Source organism: Ascaphus truei, chromosome 4, assembly GCF_040206685.1.
Source record: "Ascaphus truei isolate aAscTru1 chromosome 4, aAscTru1.hap1, whole genome shotgun sequence".
NCBI classification, from domain to species: domain Eukaryota; kingdom Metazoa; phylum Chordata; class Amphibia; order Anura; family Ascaphidae; genus Ascaphus; species Ascaphus truei.
This window is the reverse complement of record NC_134486.1, coordinates 215,340,225-215,364,426: the sequence shown is the minus strand read 5'-3', so window position 1 is coordinate 215,364,426 and position 24,202 is coordinate 215,340,225. Positions and strand designations below refer to the sequence as shown.

Here is a 24,202-nt window from a genome sequence, read left to right as displayed (position 1 = left end):
TTGCAAAGTATTCCCAGCTTCAATTTGCATAACCAATATAAATCACAAATATATACATGTATAAATGACAAAAGCGTAGGCAGAAAAAATGGCTCCAACCGTAGAGGGCAATGTCCAAATGGAAGAAACAACCTACAGTACCAGCATCCATAATTTGAATACTTTTAACACTTTTGAGATCAGTTATCAAGGGTCTATTGTGATATGTATAAATGTCAGACCTTACTGTATTGATGGTTATCAGCAGTCCTTTATAATCTGTTGTATAGTGGCGCTGTAGCCCATTCATTAGAGAATGAATAGAGTACCGCTCTAAAGCAGTGTATAGGCTCAGCGGAAGTATACAGTCAGACTTCTGCGGTTTGTATTCCCATGCCCATCAGGGCGAGTCACCGAAGTGCCAAAGTATAGCATAAGACATAGACTGCAGTATCACTTTTTGTGTCTCGTGGGCTGAGTGTGTTCCACCTACTGAGAGTTCATCTGGTGTACATAGATGAGTAAATATCAGCGGGATGACTGCAGATTTTGAACCGGGGTCCAGAGCTGAAGGCTTGTCCCTTTATGTATAATTATAGTTCCTTTCGGCGACACCCACCTCAAGATTTGAACAAATACCCCATATATACTGTAGGTGTCAAGTGTATATATAAATAAAACATTATCATCAAGGTGCATTATTAATGCAAAGATTTGCTGCAATTTTTGCAGAAAGCTCCCATCATAGGATATGCTGTGTGGCAGATCACTGGCAACAGTGGAGATGCCTAGTTATGTGGTCGAGGTCTCCAATCTACAGTCACCTGTGGACGGTGTAGAACATGGGACATAAAAGTAGAAGTAAGAGCAGACAGAAGTAGTTCCTGAAGTCGCTTGAGAGTGAACTATACTTGTTGAGAATAATATTGCTTTTCGTCTTACCTGCTGTCCTTTTCTTTATTCCTCATAAGAGTTCTTTCCTGTCATAGTTGAGGACTCGGTTAAAGCTTGTGAGCACATATGTTTTACTATAGCCCCTCTATAGAAATTTGGAGTTCATAAGTTTTTAAGTTGTTCCAATCTGTCATCAGGATCACTTGCGATCACTAGGCTACGGCCATGGTCTGGAAGACGGGGTTCCTGCGTGCTCACGTTGCAGTCCTCTTGCTGAAGCAAGAGCTTTTTTGTGGCATTGCAGGGTATGCAGCGGCCGCAATTTGCAGGTGTGGCAATGACGTATGTACGTATGTTTGGAGGCATGGCAAGACGTGCCGGCACTGACGTCACTTCCACGACCTGACATCCCGATCCACCGGCATGTTTTCAGATGCAGCATCTGAAGCACTGGGGTGTCACACAGACAAGTTCTCTCTTCCTTTCATCCGGTCTCAAAAGTAACTTTTAATTTTGTGTGTGTATTGACCACCGGCATACAGAAAAGCAAAATGGTGCTCTCAAAGGAGATCTTTATGTTTTTCCTACAGGACAATATCTTTCTTAAAACATCAGTTTTTAGTAAGAGAAGAACTAGTGTACATGATATTAATCGCCAGCGTGAGAATTTGCCACTTTAAACAATGAAATTCGTAAGCACGAACGTAAATTTTTTGAATATATGAGCATAACCAAAGGGACTTCTTTGCAACGTATAGAAGACAAGATAACCCCAGTGCAAACAAATTTTTGCCGCATCATTCGTACAGAAGAAAGGCTGATGGTCACCTTGCGGTACGTTTAACTACTATTTTCTTTTAAAAAAATGTGAATAAAAAAAGTTATATATTTATATAGTCATATATTATTATCAAGTTATTATATTAATAATATTATATTGAATGCTATGTGTTATTGGTGTTGATATTGTATTACAAGTGATAAAAACGTGTAATTTTTTCCTTTGCTAACTACTGATGTCTCTTATTTTAATTCGGTATGTGGCTGTTTATATATATATATATATATATATATAAACAAACATACAACGTGTATATTAGCGCCAAACACTAAGAATTAATACGTATTAAACTAATATATATGGGGTGGTCAATGGGTGTGGGTGATTTAAATATGCAGCTCAAAATGATTAAACTTAGTTATGTGTGTGAATGTGTATATACCTCAAACAAATAATACAAACAATATCATAAATACAAATATTTAAAGAAAAAGGTATAAGAACCAGTCCTTATGCAAAGTCCATCAAGTGGTAGATACAGTATATAGTTCCGGTAAGGGGGTCTCTGGCAGAACTCAGTAGGATCAACCAAATCCTATAGAAACCTAGGGAAAAAAGAGAAGAGAGAGCGCACTCCACACGCTGCGTGATGACGTAATGTCGTGCGCATAATGACGCTCCCTGACGTGTTTCGTCGCACATGGGCGACTTTCTCAAAGGTCCGTGTGTTTGAGCCGGGACACACGCGGAGCAGATCTTTGGCTGTATCATCTAAGAGTCTGCACTGAGGCTCCAAGCAGACGTTTTGAGGACATTCCTAGGTGTTTTCCAGCCCTCCAGCGGACCGTGGCGTTTCTGTGAACAAATGAAGTGTGACCGACTGCAGAGGTGTTGCGGAGACATCGGGCCAGTGGTGAAATTAGATTCACAAACTGCCATTTTTTAACCTTCCCTTGTGAGTGCTATTCTCCCGCCCCCCCTCCCCCCCTCCCCCTCCCTTCTCTTTTCCTTCCCTTCAATAAATGTATGTTATTATGCCATGGGGTGTGCGCTCTCTCTTCTCTTTTTATATATATATATATATATATATATATATATATATATATATATATATATATATATATATAATATATAATATATATATATTTTTTTTTTTAAAGTTATGGTGGGTCAAAAAGGCAACAATAAACCTCCACCGTTGGCATATAGCCAATAAACAATATCATTTGTGAGCACATTCAAATGTCTTAGCCAATTGCATTGGCTGTATAGATGGCAAACATATTAGAATAAAGCACCCAAAAAATGCTGGCACAATGTATTTCAATCTGCAACCCTGCCTTTCAACCATTATCACCTAGCATACAGTGGTCCCACTGCAGCAAGGGATTCTGGGAAATGACATGCAAATGAGCACACAATGTGGGAGCACTGTATGCTAGGTGATAATGATTGAAAGGCAGGGTTGCAGACATGTGAATGTGCTCACAAGTGATATTCTTTATTGGCTATATGCCAACGGTGGAGGTTTTTTGTTGCCTTTTTAACCCACCATAACTTAAAATGTATATGGTAAACCTACCCAGCCTAGAAAATTGCAACGCTAGTACAACCAACATGACACTGATGAGACCCATTAAGGTTGAAACATGTCTGTGAGTGGTTTGACTAGCTTTGCATCTAATCCCATGCTGTGCTTAAAAAATGTGTGAACAGCATTGCATATATAAATGTGTGTGTGTTTGTGTATATATATATATATTACCCTACATTCATGCAATGTCTCTTTATAAAGCAAAACCGTGTTCACTTAAAAATGATATATAACTCGCAAGTTATTACGTACTGGGAATTTGATTTTAAACATAATGTATACATTTTATTGGGTGCTGTATTGATCTATTTAATCAATAAAACATTTTTTTTTTAATTTACAGATTTCTATCGATTGGAACACCATTTCGTGGATTGTCATTTTCATTCAAGATGGGGAAAAGCACAGTGGCAAAAATTATTCATGAGACATGCAATGCTATTTACAATGCATTACAAGCAGAACATATGCCATGTCCTAGTATTGAAATCTTGCAAAATGTGTCTATGGAATTTGGGAGCCAATGGAATTTTCAAAATTGCATTGGCTGTATAGATGGCAAACATATTAGAATAAAGCACCCAAAAAATGCTGGCACAATGTATTTCAATTAACAAACATTTACATTCTATTGTTTTGCAAGCTGTGGTAGATGCAAAATTTAGATTTATCACTATTGATGTAGGAGCATACGGGAAGCAAAGCGACGGTGGGGTGTTTAGAGCCTCATCACTTTTTCAGCTTATTGAAAAAGATCAATTGAAGTTCCCTGCTGCTAAAACCTTGCTATCAAGTACAAGAGAAAAATTACCTCATGTACTTTTAGCAGATGAAGCATATCCATTGCTGAAATACCTCATGAAACCATACTGTAGACAAGGAATAACTAAAGAGGCTGTAATATTTAACTACAGACTGTCCAGGGCAAGACGTTGTGTCAAGTGTGCTTTTGGTATTATGACAGCTAAATGGAGACTGCTATTAAAAGCTAGTGAAACGTCTGTGCCAAATGCAACATGTATTGTCAAATGTGTTGCTATACTACATAATGTGGTTATAGATTTGGAAGGCACTACTGTGTTTTCAAAGTTGGATCGTGTAACTCAACTTCCAACGTCACTTCAAAGAAGTAGGGGAAATAATGCACCTGGAAAAGAGGCCAAATGCATCCGTGATACATTCAAAGATTACTTTAATGCTGAGGGATCTGTGCCATGGCAATATGATGTTAAAAAAATTGTTAATAAAAACTTTTCATTTTTAACATGAAGTTGTTGTACAATGTTATTATTTTATTTAATAAAAATAAATATTAGTATTTTATAAATCTACATCCAAATTTGTCTACAGTTTATGAAGGTACAGAAGTTTGTCACTACAGCATTTTTACATATTAAAAACTTCAAACTAAATTGATAATACATACAATTTATAATAAATAATGAAATTAGAGAACGTATGCTATCTTTAATTGATCCTTTTTTCATTTATTTTACATGTTGCTCAATTAATAGAATCAATAGTGTTATATTTGTTAATACAGAACGTTTATTTACTGAGCGCTGAGGTTTGCTTTTTACACTTTTATCTTTAATAATAAAAAACCTAATTATATTCGTTATGAGAAAAATGACATAGACAAGGTGTAAAACAGTAAAATATTTATTATACTTTTAATTCAACACCATTTTAAACTGTACATAACTATTTTATGGAACATTTAGATTTAAAAACCATTGAGCAATATTCAACATGTTTTACATTTTTATTGATTAGCCTCAATTTGATCAACTGTATAAAAGACCAGTTCCTGTATTTGTTGTCTTAAATGCAGTTTAGCTAATTTTCCCAAAGGCATAATATAAGGTATCAAACTTTTCAAAAAATCAAATTCCTCACAGGGTGAACACAGAACTTTGTTCATTAATTCATACTTTTTTTTCTTCAAGGTTTATCATTTTTTTTTCATCCGTGGATGGACGTGACTTCTTTGCCACGGGTTCCGTTGATGGAACCGTGTCTGGAATAGTGTCCTATTCCACAAACGATGATTCTGGAATTGGTTCATCCGGAGTCCCTTCCTCTTCCAGATTGGAAACTGTTTTTGCAGGGAGCATTTGCTCCTTAACAAATGCCATATTTTGAAAATATGGCCACGCAGAAATGTAATCATCAGAGCTTGGGCCACGGTCACCAGAGAGTGGCTCCTTCAATTTTTTTAATTCCCTCCTAAACGGATCACGAAGATTATTCCACTTGCCATGTGCCTCTTTATCTAATAAAAAAATAATTAAAAAAATGAAACCATTATGTACTTCAACTTACACTGAAAGAATGGATTTTGAAGGTATAAGAGAAAATCATTATGTTAAACTATAGAACACACAATTTAATGCATACAAAAATACATTAAGGGAACATATCACATACGCTATGAGGCAAATAAAAAAACCATTAAGGGAACTGTAGACGGACGTTCACAGAGGTACAAAATTGGAGACTTTATAAGGTGAAATTATAACGAGGCTTTATTGTGCCTTTTCCTTGACATCAGGAAACCATCCAAACAAGGGGGAAACACAGCTTCTATTCACTTGGGAGTGGTTCTAGTGAAATACTATGCAATTCACAACTCCCTTAGTTAAGCATGTCTCCCAGCCCCAAACACATAGCATGAAATGAACAGATATAAAAAGTCTTGTAATAAAAGTCTTATCTGTTCCTTGTAGTTTGGAGGGGAAATCTTCTCTGTCCCTGGTTGCTACCTTTTCTTCAGGGTTTGTCAGCATTCAGGTTTAGAAGTTTCCCCTGTGTCTTGGAAGCAGCTCTGCTGTGTCTTCTGGCAGAGCTCAAGACATGGTCAGCTCCAGAGATCTGTGTTCTCTTGGTCAGTCTCTCTTGGAAGACTCAAGAACCTCTGCTCTGTCTCCAAAGTTCAGCTCGCACGTGAGCTAAGGAGTCACTTCCTGTCTCAAAGGCAGGCTTTTACTAAGCCATCTAAATCAGACAGGTGGTGTTAGTTAATTGCCTACCAGCAGTTAACCACCACACTGCTGGATTAGAGGCACATTTGTGAACAGGGATAAGTCCCATGTTACAGGAACACATCACATACTCTGAGGTAAATAAAAAAAAACATTAAGGGAACATATCACATACGCTACGAGGTAAATAAATACATTAAGGGAACATATCACATACGCTATGAGGTAAATAAAAAATACATTAAGGGAAGATATCACATACGCTTTTCGGTATATAAATAAATAATTATATTGCACATTTGTCAATTTAAAAAAAAATTATATTTAACAAAAGTTACATTCATATTAAATTCATATACATACTTGTAATGCCCAATATTTGTGCTACCTCGTTCCAGGGCTTATCATGAACATTTCTGTCGTGATACGCTCTGGAGCGCTGAGTCCACAACTAATCCCTCAAGAACACCTCTGAAATCAATTGTTCTACTCTAATAGGATCCATGGTTGACAAAATGTCACAGGGACAAGTGAAGTGACATTATACTAGTGGATCAGCAAAAAGTCATTGAGAAGTAATGACAGTTTACTCAATATACTGTACTCACCAGGCAAAATGTAGCTTCTCTCTGATTGGATGAAGACAGGTCATGTGATCCTGCCATCGCGCAAAAAATCACTTTGATCTGAATCCTTCAATTTCGCACCCTTACTTGCTCTGTCTGACGTGCGTGGTAGCACCATCTATAGACATCCTCTTTGAGGATTATTGATGTGTATGCACAGTGTGCGCACGCCTTCACTCCATCTGCCAGACCATGACCATAGCCTTTCCATTCGCACCATTTGGGATAAGGGTAGCCCTTTCTTGAGGGCAAGCGGGTGGAAACTGTTGACATGCAGCAGACTGTTCCTATTAGTAGGTTTGATAAATAGTGTAATTAAGAGTTGTCTAGTATGATTGATCAGTCTTAGATCAAGATAGTGTACCTCTATCTTTCAGAGGTCATAGTCAACCTAATAGGTGTAGCTAGGGTGTTCAATATGTCTATTAAGGTTGTTGGTTTGACCTGTGCCACGTCCAAATAAAAAAACAAATTGTAAATGTAGCACAATAGCATTTTATAAACAGTGAAAATTGGTTGTTGCCCAGAATATGTTCATTAGATACTCTCCTTATCAGTGCTTATTCATTAAACATTTAACAGACCAAAGGCCTTTACTTGCCTGCCGCCAGTGCCCATTACCAACTTTGTTCTCCGATCTCAATTTATGATTATTAGCAGTGGTTGACAAATCACCAAAAAATCTACTCGCCACACAAAAAAATCTACTCGCCACCTAGTACCAAACGTGTGCTGCTTGGGCCAATATTTACTCGCCCGGGGGTTAAATCCACTCGCCCGGGGCGAGCAAATGTATAGGTTTGTCGAACACTGATTATTAGAGTCCATTCACTCCTAATGGTGCCTTATCCTAACCATAATGTGTGAAGCATTTACATTGTTAGAAAGAGAAAAAATGTGCACAAGCGCTAAAGACTAAAACACCAGTGTGACAATTGCAAAATATATATATATAAAGGCTGCCTAGTAATACTGTCAGTACTGACAGAGAAAGTGAAAGTGAAAACAAAGAAAAACCTGGCGCCAAAAGTTCATTGGATAATCCTGTACTCCTCAGGGGATCAGCACACTTGCTTGACAGGCCATATAGGGGAAAAAACACAAACAGACACAGATCATAGTGCAACACTGTAGGGTTAAAACAGGTCTACACTAATACACACACTGCACATATAACATAGAGACTCCTAGTGACTATAAAAACTATTTATTAAATAAAAAGAACTATGCCATAAAATGGTTTGGACAAATAAGAACACCGCTGGTGTTCCTCAGGGGCTACGGTGGAAGTGGAGTAACATCCACGAAACGCGTAGGGCAGGTGACACAGTCACTTTGAGCTTGGTATTGGACTTTTTGGGACACTTGGTCACATTTGAGCCCCATTGCAGCCGTTAGTTCTTGGCATACAGGACGCTTGTACTGTCCCTTTAAGGGCACGTGCACACTCGCGTGCAGGCACGCTGAGACAGCCTGTGTAACCGGAGGAGGAAGTGAGGAGAGCAGCCTCACGTGGAGGAGAGCTGTGAGCCCCACAAGCAGGCCTCCAACACTGCCATTGTTCCTGTTAACCCCTGGAGGGAGAGTCAGCACGAGAGTCACGGTGCAGCAGGAATCACATCTCTGCAAAGACATCAGCAGCAGCCGGAAGACTCTTTGTTGCATTGCCTGTATTTGCCTTGCTGCTTGTAAGTAGGGCTCTGATTTTTCATATCTGGATGACCAGCGGTGTTCTCATTTGTCCAAACCATTTTATGGCATAGTTCTTTTTATTTAATAAATAGTTTTTATAGTCACTAGGAGTCTCTATGTTATATGTGCAGTGTGTGTATTAGTGTAGACCTGTTTTAACCCTACAGTGTTGCACTATGATCTGTGTCTGTTTGTGTTTTTTCCCCTATATGGCCTGTCAAGCAAGTGTGCTGATCCCCTGAGGAGTACAGGATTATCCAATGAACTTTTGGCGCCAGGTTTTTCTTTGTTTTCATTTACATTGTTAGAGCCACGGGCTCAGTGTTCTTTAGATCCAGTGTCTCCTTCTAGCTACTGTGTCAATTGTATCATTTATTTAGCTACATTGTTGTGGTCTCCTTTCCTAGTGTCAAGTGTTCCTATTATACCTACTACTAAGTTTCGATTATGGTACTTCATACGTGCAGCTAGCGTATGCACTGATCTGTTCTTAAATCGTTGTTTACATGCATTTGTACTGCAATAAATCAACATACTTAGGTTATTGATTATCAAGGTAGCACACCTGGATTCTCTACCAACAGGACAGGTGTTCAGAGGATTACACTTACCTTTGACATCCTCCACAATATTAAGGTATACCCCACCCTGTGGTCAGTTTATTCTCCCCCCTCCCTTCCTATGATACCCCCATCCTCTAGGGAATTATCAGGGATAGTTGGATTACACACCATTATAACCTATCCCGTACATTTATATATCCAGAGTCTCCCTTGTGATATTTCTCCGGGGATCTTTTGTGCGTCCATTTATGTTATTTTAATGCCCTACATTTTATTACCTACGTTCTAATAAAGATTACTATTAATATTACCAATTCCAACATAGCAGTATTTGTTGATCTGGTCACTCGAGAACTGGAAAAATTCAGACATACCCCACATAATACCCACCATAATCTGACACAAATGGAAGTGGTAGCTCTAGCAGAACTAGAACAAGATAAAAAAAATTACCATCAAACCCTCAGATAAGGGGGGGAATCTCGTTATTCTCAAAAGTGAAGATTATGTCATTGAGAATGTAAGGCTACTAGCTGACAGAACGTGTTATGAGGTCCTTCCCAATGACCCCACGTCAGAATATCAAAGTGAATTGTTCACAATTTTGTCAGAGGTCATACAAGCCAAATTCATCTCACAAAGAGAAATGGACTTTATCTTTGTTAAACATCCTAAAATTGCAACTTTCTATTCACTACCTAAGATTCATAAAAAACGGACCCCCCCCCCCCCCCTCCCCTGGACGACCAATAGTGTCAGGAATTGGCAACCTCACAGAACATGCCAGTAATTACAAAGACCAGATACTTAGACCCTTCGTGACGCCCTTCCATCCTACTTGAGGGATACCAAAGACATCCTAAATAAACTTGACAATATCACTGTCACAGAGGATACAATTTTGGTATCACTAGATGTCGAAGGGCTATATACATCTATACCCCACCAGACGGGAATTGAGGCAGTGTCCTATTTCCTGAAAACTAGGGGATCTTCGTTCAAGGCACACAATGCTTTTGTGTTGCGGCTACATCCTTTGTGCTCACCAAAAATGACTTCTTATTCAATTAAAAACTGTACCACTGTACCACCAGACCCAGGGCACAGCGATGGGGACTAAATGTGCCCCATCCTATGCCAATCTGTACCTGGGCTGGTGGGAGGCTGAAGTGGTTTTTGGTGAAAGTAATGAGGTATTCATGGACCATATCGACCTATGGTATAGGTTCATCGATGATGTGTTATTGCTCTGACGAGGGCCTCTTGACCTCCTGAAGACATTCATCGGTGGACTGAATAATAACACCAATAACCTTAAACTGACTTATGAGGTCGGTCCAGACAAAATTACTTTCCTTGACTACTCATTAGAATAGAACCCATGGGGAACATCAGTACTACTATCTACAGGAAAAGCACAGCCACTAATAGTATTCTGAGGGCCAATAGCCACCACCCGCCGAATTTGATCAAGGGTATTCCTGTAGGCCAGTTCCTGAGGCTCAAACGGAACTGTACTAATGATGTAGAGTTCGAGGAGCAAGCCACATTAATGAAGGATAGGTTTCTGGCACGTGGGTACAGTAAGGACAAAACTGATGAGGACAAAACTGATGAGGGGTGTAACAACACAATCAGGTTCATTGGAACATTTAATCAACAGTGGTATCATGCAAAGAATGCTTTCCAAAACATTGGCACATTCTTAGAGCTGATGAAGACCTAAAGGAAGTTTTAAAATCTTACCCCGAAATGACCGGCCGTAGGTCAAGAAACTTACGTGATTGCCTGGTAAAGAGCCATTTTGAGGTTAATGTAAATTAAACCTGGCTCCCTAATAAACCACAGGCTGTTTCAGCTGCCATAGCTGTAAAGCGTGTTAGGTCATCAAGAATGCCAAAACCTTCAAAAACTGGGACGACACATGGACTTTTGAAATCAGAAAGTTTATTAACTGCAAGACACCTGGCGTCATATTCATGGCAGAGTTTATATGTACTAAAAAGTATATTGGTAAGACCAGACGCCCATTCAGAATTCGTGTCCTTGAACACCTTGGCAGCATTAGGAATGGCATGGACACGCCGGTAGCCAGACATGTAAATGAACTTCATCATGGGGACCACACTGTACTTACCTTTAAGGGATAGACCAGCTCTCATTAGGTATCAGGAAGGGCAATTGGGATCAGGAATTACTCAAAGTTGAGTCACGCTGGATTTACACTCTCCAACCCCTGTCCCCTAGGAGACTTAATGAGGGGTTTGTGTTCAGCCCTTTTATCTAACTGACCCATACCCTCCCCCCTGCATTCCGTCATTCATTGTCCTGCTTTATTAGAGGGGCTCCTTCTTTAGAACCCCTTCACTAATCCTTGCGCACTTATACAGTAACTAGGCTAGTAGGTTCTATCTATAGCCGCTCACCAAGTACTACTATGTAGCGCTGTGCCCTGCGTTCTAGTATGCCAACTCACCTAATGGCGCGGTCTGCTTGGAACGCTATTCAACCAATCAAATTGAAGTTTACCTGATAAATACTGGGGGCAGTACAGGCGCTCCCGTTCAGCCTTGACAAAGCACGCCCAGCGAAATGTACGTTGGCATGTGACGTCATCACGTCAGAGGGGCGGGATTAGTGCTCGTGATCGGAGCGTGTCCGCTTCCAATAGCTCTCCGTTTGTAGCTATGTATATGCAATAATATGCATTTTTTAACTAAGTAGTACCCACTGGTTTGAGTGCGTGACTATGCAAACACCCTGCATTTGTCAGAAGATGTACCGCTATTAAGCTTAACTACCAGGGCTGCTGCACACGATCGGAAGCATTTCATTATCTGCAGCGTTGGACACCATGTTAAAACAGGCACTACTTGTGCACTGTTATAATAGCTCCTGATCCTACCCACCTGTGTTCATTTATTTGTGTTTAGGCTAAGCACTCTATTTTATCTGTGCAAGGCATGCATTCTAGCTATACTGGCAGGTAGATCCGCAGTCTATACTTGCCACAGAGGATCTGCCATGTGTAATACAAAAACGGATCTGTGCTAACTGTACCTACACAGCTATTCTACCACTGGTCATACTGGGATTTTGGATCAGCTATACTGTACTAAGACTGCGCCCCAATCCAGACCATACAGAGTGCATACCTAGAGACACTGAATTCATTGTAATCAGTGTTTTATCACACTGACTAGCCCTATACACTATAGGTCAACCACTTAATTGTGGTAGGGAACCACCCATACTACTAGTGTTATTACTAACATACACTTAGTGGCTACCCCATACTGACCTCAGATGTGAGGTGGGATTTACACAGAGCTATTACTGCCATAGTCACTGAACCAGCACTACCCTCCTTCTTGTGAGGATAGTACATTGGCAACCTCTACTGCTGCATCCAACCTGTTTTTATAAATTCGCTGTCATATTGGCTCTTATAGAATCATAACACCTTGATTCTACAGCGTTCTATTTTATTTCATTAGAGTGATTACTCCCAATAAAGTGTTTTAATTTACTCACTCCTCACCCAGCATACACATCTATCCACCAGTGTACCTGTGATCTTGAGTGTATGAGTGCTCTCCTTGGGGTTCTGTTTCTCGTTGTTGCTTTTCTATCTCACCCCTGATTGTAGCACTGTCACTTCTACATTCCTGCTTCAGCACAGACCAGAAAGTTAAAGGGGGCATGGGGATACACATATCCCCGGTATAGTCAGGGGTCTAGTTTAATGGTAGTCCCCCTCAGTATATGCCCCGCACCCTGGACCCGGTATAGGTATTCGGAGTGTCTCCAACCATCCATGAGGTTATGAGAGTGAAATTATTTCTAAGTACAGCTTCGGTACATTAGAAGCAACTCTGAAACTTAACCTAAGCGTTATTTGAAGCAACTTTTTAGCAAACTTCATATAGGAAGGTCTAGGAGCTCTGAAAATGAACGTGCGCATCTTTTCAGTAGATTCTGTTGTAGGTGACGAGGGACTTACAGTAGAAGAATTTGGGGATATTTTTATTAACATGGTATATAAAGGTATATATGTTTTATGCACTGTATATGAACTGGGGAATTTCCAAGTCCCTGGTTCCGAGAGACCAGATGGCCACCAGGCTTGGTGCTACTGAGTCTGCTCGGGTCCAGGACTTGAAAGCCACAGAGATGCCAAGGTGTTAGGGCGGGCGGAGTACCGGAGTTATGCTTGAGTACCCACGTCCTAGCATGAATAAGGGCTATCCAGCGACCATTTGCCCGGCCCCAGACTCTGAATAGCCTGGCCCAGCAAGGGGTTCAATATGCTAACTAGCAGAGGTGCCAGGTTGGCGCATGCCCCTTTGCAAAATTGAAATTCGTGCCCGCCCAGCTTCAGGCTACCGGCAAATTGCTGATAGGCTGGTGGAAATATTCCCACGCTCTGATTGGTTGGCGTATTCTGTGAATAGGACTGAAATTCTATAAGAAACCTAGCAGCCAATCATCTCGAGAGATTCTAAGCGCCAAGACAGCAGCGGCAAATTCGAAGTCACCAAAAGATGCTCTGTGAGAAATAGCAGCGAGCCGGCTTCAAGGATTTTGAGCTGAAATATTTTCTAAGTCCCGACTTTGCGGTCAAGTTCTACAAATCGAACATAGCGGTCGCGGCTAGAACTACATACCGATTTGAGTTCCATGAGGTTTGGGACTTACTCGCGGTCAATCTATTTGAACGCTCCGGAGCTTATCCAGAGGTGGCATGTGGAACTTCATGCCGATTTGAGTTCCAGGACATTTCGGTACAAGTCCCAGTCAACTGCAAACTTTGTTTTAAGGACTGTAAAGGGCTAGTTTTTTCCCCATACCCCCAGTAAGTGTATTTTCTTCTGCATAATTGTAATTTATTGTGTGTATGTTTGTTTCAAATGAATAAATTGCAATTTGTTTTACTTCTTGGTTTTTCTCAGTGATATGATCCCGGAATAAAGGTGTAAATTGCCTGGTCTCCCGTGACAACCATTGCACAGTAGTCACTGTCAGTAGCAAAAAAACGGAGGTTAAAGCACAGATTATATCCACTGCACCTGACCCCTGTGCATGCTGTAAGTAGACAATTTAAAAACCACCCTGAGGATTTTTTCTACTGACAGCTGATTACTGCGCAATGGTCTGTTCCCTTTTCTTTATATTCTAGGAAAATCATCTCTAAAAGGACACACCAGGATCCTTTTTTTCCTTGATTTGGCTAAGAACTATTTCATGGACTCTTGGGACTGGTAACATAGTATCTGTTTGTGCTGGGGATCTGTTCTGTTGTTATAATGGTCTGCACTATCGTTTATCCCTTTCATCCTGAGATCATGCTCTACTACAGCAGTGCACAAAGTGGGAGACGCGAGACTCGCTGCGGTGGGCGCGGGGTTTACAGAGGCCCCGGCACGCTTCCCGAATACATTTAAATTAATGCCGGGGGAGCTGCAGGGCCTCTGTAAACTTCTACTTACTTTGTTTCAGACACTCCTGGTCACGCATCGCCATGGCAACGCGGCATCAAATGATGCCGCGGGGTCATGTGACGTCACGTTGTCAGGACGTCTGAAGCAAGGTAAGCAGGGGGGGTCGTGAGGAGAGGGGGACAGATGGCAGGGAAAAAAGATTGCGCTCCCCTGCTCTATTATATCATACATCTGACCCAGAAAAACTGAACACCCCCTAATCTGCCTATTTTATATAGACACACTGTACGTAGGTTATTTGAAGGAGCCAAGATTCCTTCCCCTTCTGAAATCACAACAGTTGTGGATTATATATCCTCTTCTTTCTTTTGGGGTGATCCTGGAAAAATCTCCCTCTGGATTCTGGAAGAGTCTGTATGTCAAAGTGAATTCAGAACAAATTCCCACCAGAGGTCCTAAGATTTCGCTGATCACCAAGATAACAAAAAAAATACAAAATATTATCACATATATTTCATCACATTATTACTTTCACGTGATATTTTTCACTGTATCATTCACAGTTTATACTGTACTGTATGTGTCACTTATTCACTGATGTCTTTTTGACACTGTTCACTAAAATAATTTATATATTATTTTGATAACCGCTTATATCACTTTAACACAGTTTTTTAATACATGTGTGGAAAAGCACGTTCACAAATCACACTTGGATATCTTTACAAGCTTGAGAAATATGTTTAGAAATACAGGATTATTTCATATGAAAGTAAGGCTTTTATTGGTAAGATTTCCATGGGGTTTTCCATTGCTCTACTCTTTTATTAATAAGAAGCATCCAAGTATTGTTTCTATATTTATAAAACCAGAGTCCCAGATTATTTTTTCAAGAAACTGACCTTACTTTTTCATCCTGATCACATAACGTAATTTTAAACATTAATTGCTGTATAAATACCTTATAACATAGTGTAAATCACTGCATTATTAAGTATACTGTAAATATTATCTGTTATCTTGCCCCAAGCAAAATAAGTATTTATTGTAGATTTCCAATAAAAAGCCCTTCAATTTGATATTTTTACTTCATGTTTTGGCAGAAGCAAAGTGGCATGTTTCATCCACCAAAATATCGAGTTCCTACAAGGAGAGGGGTTTGCAAAAGAAAAGCAGTGACAAGATCTCTCCAAACAAGCATTCTCACGTAAGTTTGAATCTTCTAATGCTGATTATAGCAAAGCCTTAAATGGAGGAGTATCTGGTCATAAAATACCATCATGAAAATGCAGATTATTATCTCCAAACCAAGCCCTTCTATTTTTGGTTTTCAAGACTATTCTGTTAATAGAAGTAATTATCCTTAAAAATTCACCCCTTCCTTCCAAAGGATAATGCTTAAGAAAGAGTCCTCCTTGGCGCTGGTCCTCAGTGTTTGTGTATTAAACAGTGATATGGAAAACAACCAAAAAATATATCGGTGTAAATCTTCTAATTTATCTATTGTTACAATATCACCACTTGCGCATTAATAATGGTATATCAAGGCACCAATAATGACCGTGATAACAACTTGTCCCTCTAGTACTAGTAATGGGAATTATGTTAAATCCTGCACACACTGGAGTGGATAGTTACATGCAGTGTTCCATGTACAGTATGTACATGAAATACCAGACAAATGTGATGGATTAATCTGAAGGAATAGGTGATAAATTATAAATACTTAACTCCAAGATTGTTATGGAGATACCCAGTGGCATAGATGGATGACATAGATATGAAAGAGAGAAAGACAATTCTCATGGTACAATAGCGTTACTGTTTCATGAGTTCCATATAGTTTAGTTGTACTGAATGCTGCAGTTTATCAGGTTGAATCTGCCCTGTGTTGTTGACCAAGTTGTGAAACAACCAAATGTACAGCAGTTGAAGGGTGTTGTGTATCAGCATCCTGGCTGCAAGTCTGGTGTATGGATTAGCACAACATTTATCAAAGACAACATTTCCATAGCTTTCAAAAAGATTATTTTTCTTTGATAAATACAAAGCAATATATTTCATATTATTTTTACCGCTGGGAGACTTTGATAAATACAGTAGATAAACAGTGAAATAGCCATTCTTATCTCAAAAATATAACCCGAAAAAATATACTAGAACCTCCAACAGTCCCATAATATAGAAATGTAGTATAAATATAGACATTCCGGGTGTTCTCAGCAGCTTTAAATGCAGGTATGTGAAATAACTTGGCGGAACAACTTAGTGGTTGAAATGAACATAAAGTCTCATCAGGGTATATATACGCATTGACCCCCACAAGCTCTGTGTGAACGACTGGTGGGGATATGCACTAAAGAGGATAAAGTTAATTTGTGTAACGTTTGCTTTGGCCATCATCTGATCATTACATTTAATTATGGTCAGATGTTTTTGTTAGAAGGAGCGGCTTTGTAACTTGCCTGTGTACCTGCCCCAGCATACTCCTTGAGAAAGCGCTGATTAGAGTGAAACATGTGGGAGGAGAATTCCCCTGTTTTGTCCCCAGTATGTCCTTTGTTTTTTTATCATGTATTTAAATCTTTTTTATTTTTGTATCTACCCGGTGAGTTGTCAGTGCCTTTTTCCCCCTGGTTTGATGTCCAGCCAATCCTTGACTTTGATAAATAGCCCGTATAATCTTTCATTTTCTAAACGTACATATATTTTAGATTGCAGATAAAAGCTGCTCAAGTCATTCCAGCAGTAATACACTTTCAAGTAATGCATCAAGTAATAGTGATGAGAAACATTTTGGTTCCGAAGACCCTATGGACCCTGAATTACTTGGATTGACATACATTAAAGGTGCCTCAACCGACAGTGGAATTGATACAGCACCTTGCAGCCTGTCTGCTCAAATCATGACTCCGGTACATCTTTCGGGCAGCAGGTCTATGTCACATAGTCGGACAGAACAAATGGTGCAGTGGAACAACTCTTCAGAAGGCACAGGACCAGACAATTTACATTCAAACATGTATGCTGTTCACGGTTATCCTGTGAGCCATGCAACTGATGGCAGCATTGGAGATCTTAGTGAATTATCCTCACATTCCAGGTATGTATTCAAAGCTTTAATTTCTATATTACAGTATATGTTAAACTAACGCAACATCTTATGTGTTTACATATTCTAAAACATGTTGGCAGCTCCTCTTCTTTTTTCCGTCATACTGCAGAAGCTCCTTAATGTTTGTTTCCAGTTTTCTTTGCAAACTATAAAATAAGCACAGGTGCTTTCTTTTAACTTCTGCTAGTAAAAGAGGCAGCCATCTTTGCGTGTGAAAAATGAATACAAAAAGTGTAAGAATTTCATATTGCAACATGATAAAAAGGGAAAATTAGAATTGATATAGAAATATTCATAAATTGTTAAGCGGTAGTATTACAAAGAAATTATCATGTTAGATTAATAGGGTGTATTGCTGATTTTGTTACTGGGGTTACTGAACAAGCAATGCATTTTGCAGTGCGTTCTAAATTCAGGTTACGAAGAATGTAAACCTATACATTTTTAATAAGATCAACCATGTTATGTGAGCCAGTCAATATTGAACTTCCGTGTATAAATCTGGATATTGTATTGTATTGTATGTCTTTATTTATATAGCGCCATTAATGTACATAGCGCTTCACAACAGTAATACATTTGGTAATCCAATAAATTTTTCTCAACCCAGGGGGAGCATGTGGGAAAAAAACAACAAAGAAAAAACACACTAAGTGCAGACAATAATGTTCAATAGTGAAGTAATGTGATGCTTGGCTCCTATGTGCTGCCTACTCACAGAATGTCAGTAGGATAAAGACAGTGGCGGGATATGTGGGGTCTGGTGGGTCTCTCTGGACACAGACAGGAGGCAACTAGGACTAGGATTTCAGGTGCAGACGTACATGGAAAGATAAAGACAGACCTCCTGACATTCTGTGAGTAGGCAGCACATAGAAGCCAAGCATCACATTACTTCACTATTGAACATTATTGTCTGCACTTAGTGTGTTTTTTCTTTGTTGTTTTTTTCCCACATGCTCCCCCTGGGTTGAGAAAAAGCCTATTGATCATCTGGGACCAGTCAAGACAGTCCCTTCCAGAGGGTCTGAGCAGGGGGTTACAACCTTTATTACTTTTTCACTACTGCACTATTTTTAGTCACTATTAATTTTTTACACTATTATATGTGTGTTATATATTCACTGTATTTTAAGTGATCACTAGCATTCAATTAGCGCCAGGTTTCACCAATCACTTTGTCGTAATCCAATAAATAACAGATAATATAAATTACAGATCATGGGAATAAGTGCTTTAGACATTAAGGAAGAGGAGTCCCTGCTCCGAGGAGCTTACAGTCTAATTGGTAGGTAGGGAGAACGTACAGAGACAGTAGGAGGGAGTTCTGGTAAGTGCATCTGCAGGGGGCCAAGCTTTATGTGCCATGTGTTCAGAATAACCACAGTGCTATTCATATGCTTCTTTAAGCAAGTGTGTCTTAAGGTGGGTCTTAAAGGTGGATAGAGAGGGTGCTAGTCGGGTACTGAGGGGAAGGGCATTCCAGAGGTGAGGGGCAGTCAATGAAAAAGGTTTAAGGCGGGAGAGGGCTTTAGATACAAAGGGGGTAGAAAGAAGACATCCTTGAGAAGAACGCAAGAGTCTGGATGGTGCATAACGAGAAATTAGGGCTGAGATGTAAGGAGGGGCAGAAGAGTGTAAAGCTTTAAAAGTGAGGAGAAGAATGGAGTGTGAGATGCGGGATTTGATCGGAAGCCAGGAGAGGGATTTCATGAGGGGAGATGCTGAGACAGATCTAGGAAAGAGTAGAGTGATTCTGGCAGCAGCGTTAAGGATAGATTGTAGGGGAGACAGGTGAGAGGCAGGAAGGCCGGACAGCAGGAGGTTACAGTAATCAAGACGGGAGAGAATGAGGGCCTGAGTCAGAGTTTTAGCAGTCGAGCAACAGAGGAAAGGGCGTATCTTTGTTATATTGCGGAGGAAAAAGCGACAGGTTTTAGAAATGTTTTGAATGTGAGGGGCAAATGTGAGAGAGGAGTCGAGTGTGACCCCAAGGCAGCGTGCTTGGGCTACTGGGTGAATGATCGTAGTTCCAACAGTAATGTGGAAGGAGGTAGTAGGGCCAGGTTTGGGAGGAAGTATGAGGAGCTCTGTTTTAGCCATGTTGAGTTTAAGGCGGCGGAGGGCCATCCAGGATGATATTGCAGAGAGACATTCAGAAACTTTGGTTTGTACAGCAGGTGTAAGGTCGGGTGTTGAGAAATATATTTGTGTGTCGTCAGCATAGAGGTGATAATTAAACCCAAAAGATGTTATTAGGTCACCTAGAGAGAGTGTATACAGAGTAAAGAGAAGAGGTCCCAGGACAGAGCCCTGGGGTACCCCCACAGAAAGATCAATAGAGGAGGAGGAGGTATTAGCAGAAGAGACACTGAAAGTACGATGGGAGAGGTAGGATGAGATCCAGGATAGAGCTTTGTTCCGAATGCCAAAAGTATGGAGAATGTGAAGGAGAAGAGGGTGGTCCACGGTGTCAAATGCTGCAGAGAGGTTGAGTAATATGAGCAGAGTGTAATGACCTCTGTCTTTGGCAGCATGGAGGTCGTCAGTTATTTTAGTGAGGGCTGTTTCCGTGGAGTGAGCAGTGTGGAAGCCAGATTGTAGAGGGTCTAGGAGAGAATAGGTGTTGAGAAAATGGAGCAAGCGAGCGAATACCAGACGTTCAAGGAGTTTAGAGGCAAAAGGCAGGAGGGAGACAGGCCGATAGTTAGAAAGACAGGTAGGGTCAAGCTTGCTGTTTTTGAGTAATGGTATGACTGTTGCATGTTTGAAGGAGGATGGAAAGGTTCCAGAGCAGAGGGAGGAGTTAAAAATGTGCGTGAGCGTAGGGATTATTGTAGGAGCAAGAGGTTTTAGGAGATGGGAGGGGATGGGGTCAAGAGGGCAAGTGGTAGAGGGAGAAGAGGCGATCAACAGCGACACATCCTCCTCTGAGACAGTGGAAAAAGAGTCAAGGAAGGCAGGAGGAGAGTTAGGAAGAGGTGTAGGATGGGAGGAAGAAACAGAGGGGATGTTCTGACGTATGGATTCCACCTTTTCCTTAAAATAGTCAGCAAAGTCCTGAGCGGAGATGGAGAAAGGAGAGGCAGCTGAGGATATTCAACAGCTATTATATTTACAGCTGTAGACAAGCAGCCACTTAAAACTGTACAGCCACGCATATTCAATTACATCCCAAAATGTAGTTTAGAGTTGTTATTGTACGGCCATTTTTGCATTTATTCATTGAAACAATCACCCCTTAAAGAATAGTGTTAAATTAAAATTATTTAATTGTGCAACACTGATTAAAGTCTCATGTCCACCCTTGTTGTTGCACATATGCATTGGAACACAAATGGACGTTGTAACGCTGTGCTCACCACAGATAAGGCGGGACAGCGAGGCCGAGGTGGGGGTAGAAATAGACGCCACCCACAGCCACGAGGGTGCATCTGTAAAGTAGGATTGTCGAGTTAGCCAGGTAAGGATGGTCGTAACACTTGCAGAGGTCGGGGTAGGAGAGTAGCGGAACGTTGCAGGTACTATACGCTGTGGTCTGGATTGGAGAGTAAAGAGTAGTCGTGGTACGTTGCCGAGGTCGGGGTTGGAGAGGTGCGGATCGCCGAGAGTAGTCGGGGTCAGGAGTGGAGAAGAGCGGAGTCCAATAGAAAGCCGGGGTCAGGAACGGAGAGCTAGGAGCAACCAGAGCAAGACAACACTTCGGAGGCAAGCAGCAGTGAACACTACGAAACATAGGTTTATGCTCAGCCAATGTGCCAGTGGCGTAGCTGAGCATATAAAGGAGTGGACGACCAATGAGATGGGAGATAGTGTGGAGGTATTAGCAATGGTGACCATCATTGGCTGCTCTGTTGTGTGGGAGGGTGCCTAGGAAGATTACAGCTGGCACGTCTCCTGTGCATGCTGGTCATGCGGTGTGCGGGACGGTTGCACCCCCCAGACAGAGCGGCATGGGCAGAGTCCAGAGGCGGACCGGAGAGGGAGGCATAAAGTTCAGAGCGGGGTGCGCTCGTGCTGCACATGGCGGGCAGCCCCCGAAGCAGGGAGAGCAGGACCGACTGTGGGAGCAAGGGAACCGGAACTCCCGGCAGCGGGAGAATGTAAGCAGGGAGTGCGCCGAGGGCGGCGTGACTCCCCGATCCTTACACACGGTTATCAAATTAGTTTATCAGCAGTATAAGAAAGTGAAAGCTATAGATAGTCTTCACACTTTTAAGATAACTGTCAATATGTTAATTTCTGAAATGGTTCAGAAACCAAGGCCAGCTTTTCTTGTTTATTTGTCACACACCGTTTCTACCAACCTTAACCACAACCACATGGCGGATTATGTACCAACGTAGAGAAGTGTGTGTTTTGAAGCACTGCTGTGTTTTTTGGAGCAGAATTGCAGCAAATGTAAGAACGGTTTCTTACATATGAGGTAGTATATTAGACTTGCGTCACTTCAGATATTGCAGATTTTTTTAGCAAATAAAAAAAGGCAAAAGATTGGTGCACCGACACCGATTATGAGGTGTCTCATTATCGCGGGCACATGGGGCAACATTTGAGAAAAATACTTTGATACAAAGGCACAGGATGAAAATGTCCTTGATACATAGACACAGTGGTATTATATTACTGGAGTTTCACTCATGGGATATTGTGAAATCTATTTGAAAATAACTTTAAGTGTGAGGAGTGAGGGAGTGCCCCCACCATCCCCCTTCTTCCGCTACAGCCAGTCCACTTGGCAATAGAATACTCCCATTTGGAGAATCCTTTTATCTTTTAGAGGGTTCGACCTAAGTACTCCGTTTACTAAGCTTAATTTCAACTTAGACTTAAGTTCCTGACCTTGGGTCCCATGTTTTATGGAATTCTTCAGTTGAGTGTTTCAGGAAAGCCGTCATTTTTTCCATCATCATTATTTAATGTATTCTTTTCTCAACTGCTTATCTAGACGGGGGGGGGGGGAGATGGAGGGGGGGGGGGCTAATTTCTTCCAAGATGCAGCAATAGTGCATCTGGCTGCTGTGAGAATAAATTAGATTAGTTGACACAAAGGACGGCTTATCTCCTCTACTTGTTTAGCAAGTAGATAGATCAGTGGTTCAAAAGGGATAGCCAATTATGTCGTTTCTTCGATGATGGCTTGTATAGAGAGCCAGTATTTTCAAATGGCGGGGCAGGTCCACTAAATGTGCACCATGTCACCCTTCTGCCCACATCCCCTCCAACACAGATCAGACACTTCCAGGTATATTTGTTTATATCTACTAGGTGTGAGGTACCAGTAAAATAACATTTTATAGATCTTTTCTTTGATGGTGGTGACACGAGGACCAGGTTTATCAACACCTTTTTATACACCGGGATCATAAAATTGAGCAAAGCAAGGAGGAAAAACAAATTGTAATTTATTTCAGGAAAAGACATACAGATGCAGCGGCCATTATTCGAACATTTACTTGGGTACATCCCGCGTTATGCCGCATGGTGGACCCGAGATGGTCAGTTTCAGACATAATGGCCCGCCGGAGTAACTCAGCAGGGGTCCCTGCTATGTGAGTCCTACCGTGGTCAGCCTTTCTGTAATAGACGCGCAGTAAGAGATAAGCTTAATCAGTCACTCTAACTGCACGCCTCTCACAGGCGATCGCAGGGAATTTATTAAAATTCTAACATTACGGGGGGCGTGTCGATGACGTCACACAGGACGGTCGGCTGAAGGAAGAGCTCCAGAGACCCTTCCGACTAAACTCTAATTTGCAGGAGTTTTAGCCCACTAAAAAACTTCCCAAAACCCACAAATAAATCCCCAAACCTGTCAAGATGACATCTAAGGGGAAAAACCCCTCAACCCAGGGAGTGGGTAACTTCTTTACGCCCGCAAAGCGGCCCGCTGAGGCGGGAAGTAAGAGGCAAGATGGCGCCCAGACCCCAGGCCAGAGAGGCAAACAAGGCCCCCATGACCCATCAAGCCCCGCTGAGACCACCCTACCCGTGGACGGAGGCATTACTAAAGAATATCTGGAGGGGTTACTCACCAAGCTCCAGCGTTCCCTACAAACCAACATAAAAGAGGCCGTGGCAGAGATCAGGCAGGACATCCATGGTCTGCAGGAGCGAGCAACCACGCTGGAGACCAGGCTAGATGAGGCCTTACACCACTAATCTGAAGCAGACGATGAAATAATTTGCCTGGGCCACGAGATAAACGCTTTAAAAGACAGCCAGGAAGACCAGCAGAATAGGGATCGCCGCCAGAACTTGCGCATCCGCGGCATCCCTGAGGCTGTATTGCCCTCGCACCTGCGGGACTACCTGTCTGGCTTCTTCCTCCTCCTCTGCCCCGAGCTTGAACCGCGGGACCTGGAGATGGACAGGGCACATAGGGCCCTGGGCCCCCGCTCTGAGGACCCTAACCGTCGGCGGGACGCGATCGTGCGCCTACACAGCTATTCAGCTAAAGAAAGGCTGATTACAGCAAGCAGAGGGAAGAGCACGATTGCGTTCCGAGGCGAGCAGCTGCAGGTCTACAATGA

General features: G+C 41.4%; 1 protein-coding gene across 9 annotated transcripts in view; it reads left to right on the top strand.

The window, feature by feature from the left end:
- The window catches only part of SIPA1L2 (signal induced proliferation associated 1 like 2), a 330,464-nt gene that overhangs the window by 224,659 nt on the left and 81,603 nt on the right, over positions 1-24,202 (top strand). For all 9 annotated transcript variants that reach the window (XM_075596857.1, XM_075596850.1, XM_075596848.1 and 6 more), the window contains 2 exons: positions 15,658-15,761; positions 17,269-17,657. In XM_075596857.1, the coding sequence (XP_075452972.1) occupies positions 15,658-15,761; positions 17,269-17,657 (493 nt within the window). The remainder of the gene's footprint in view (positions 1-15,657; positions 15,762-17,268; positions 17,658-24,202) is intronic.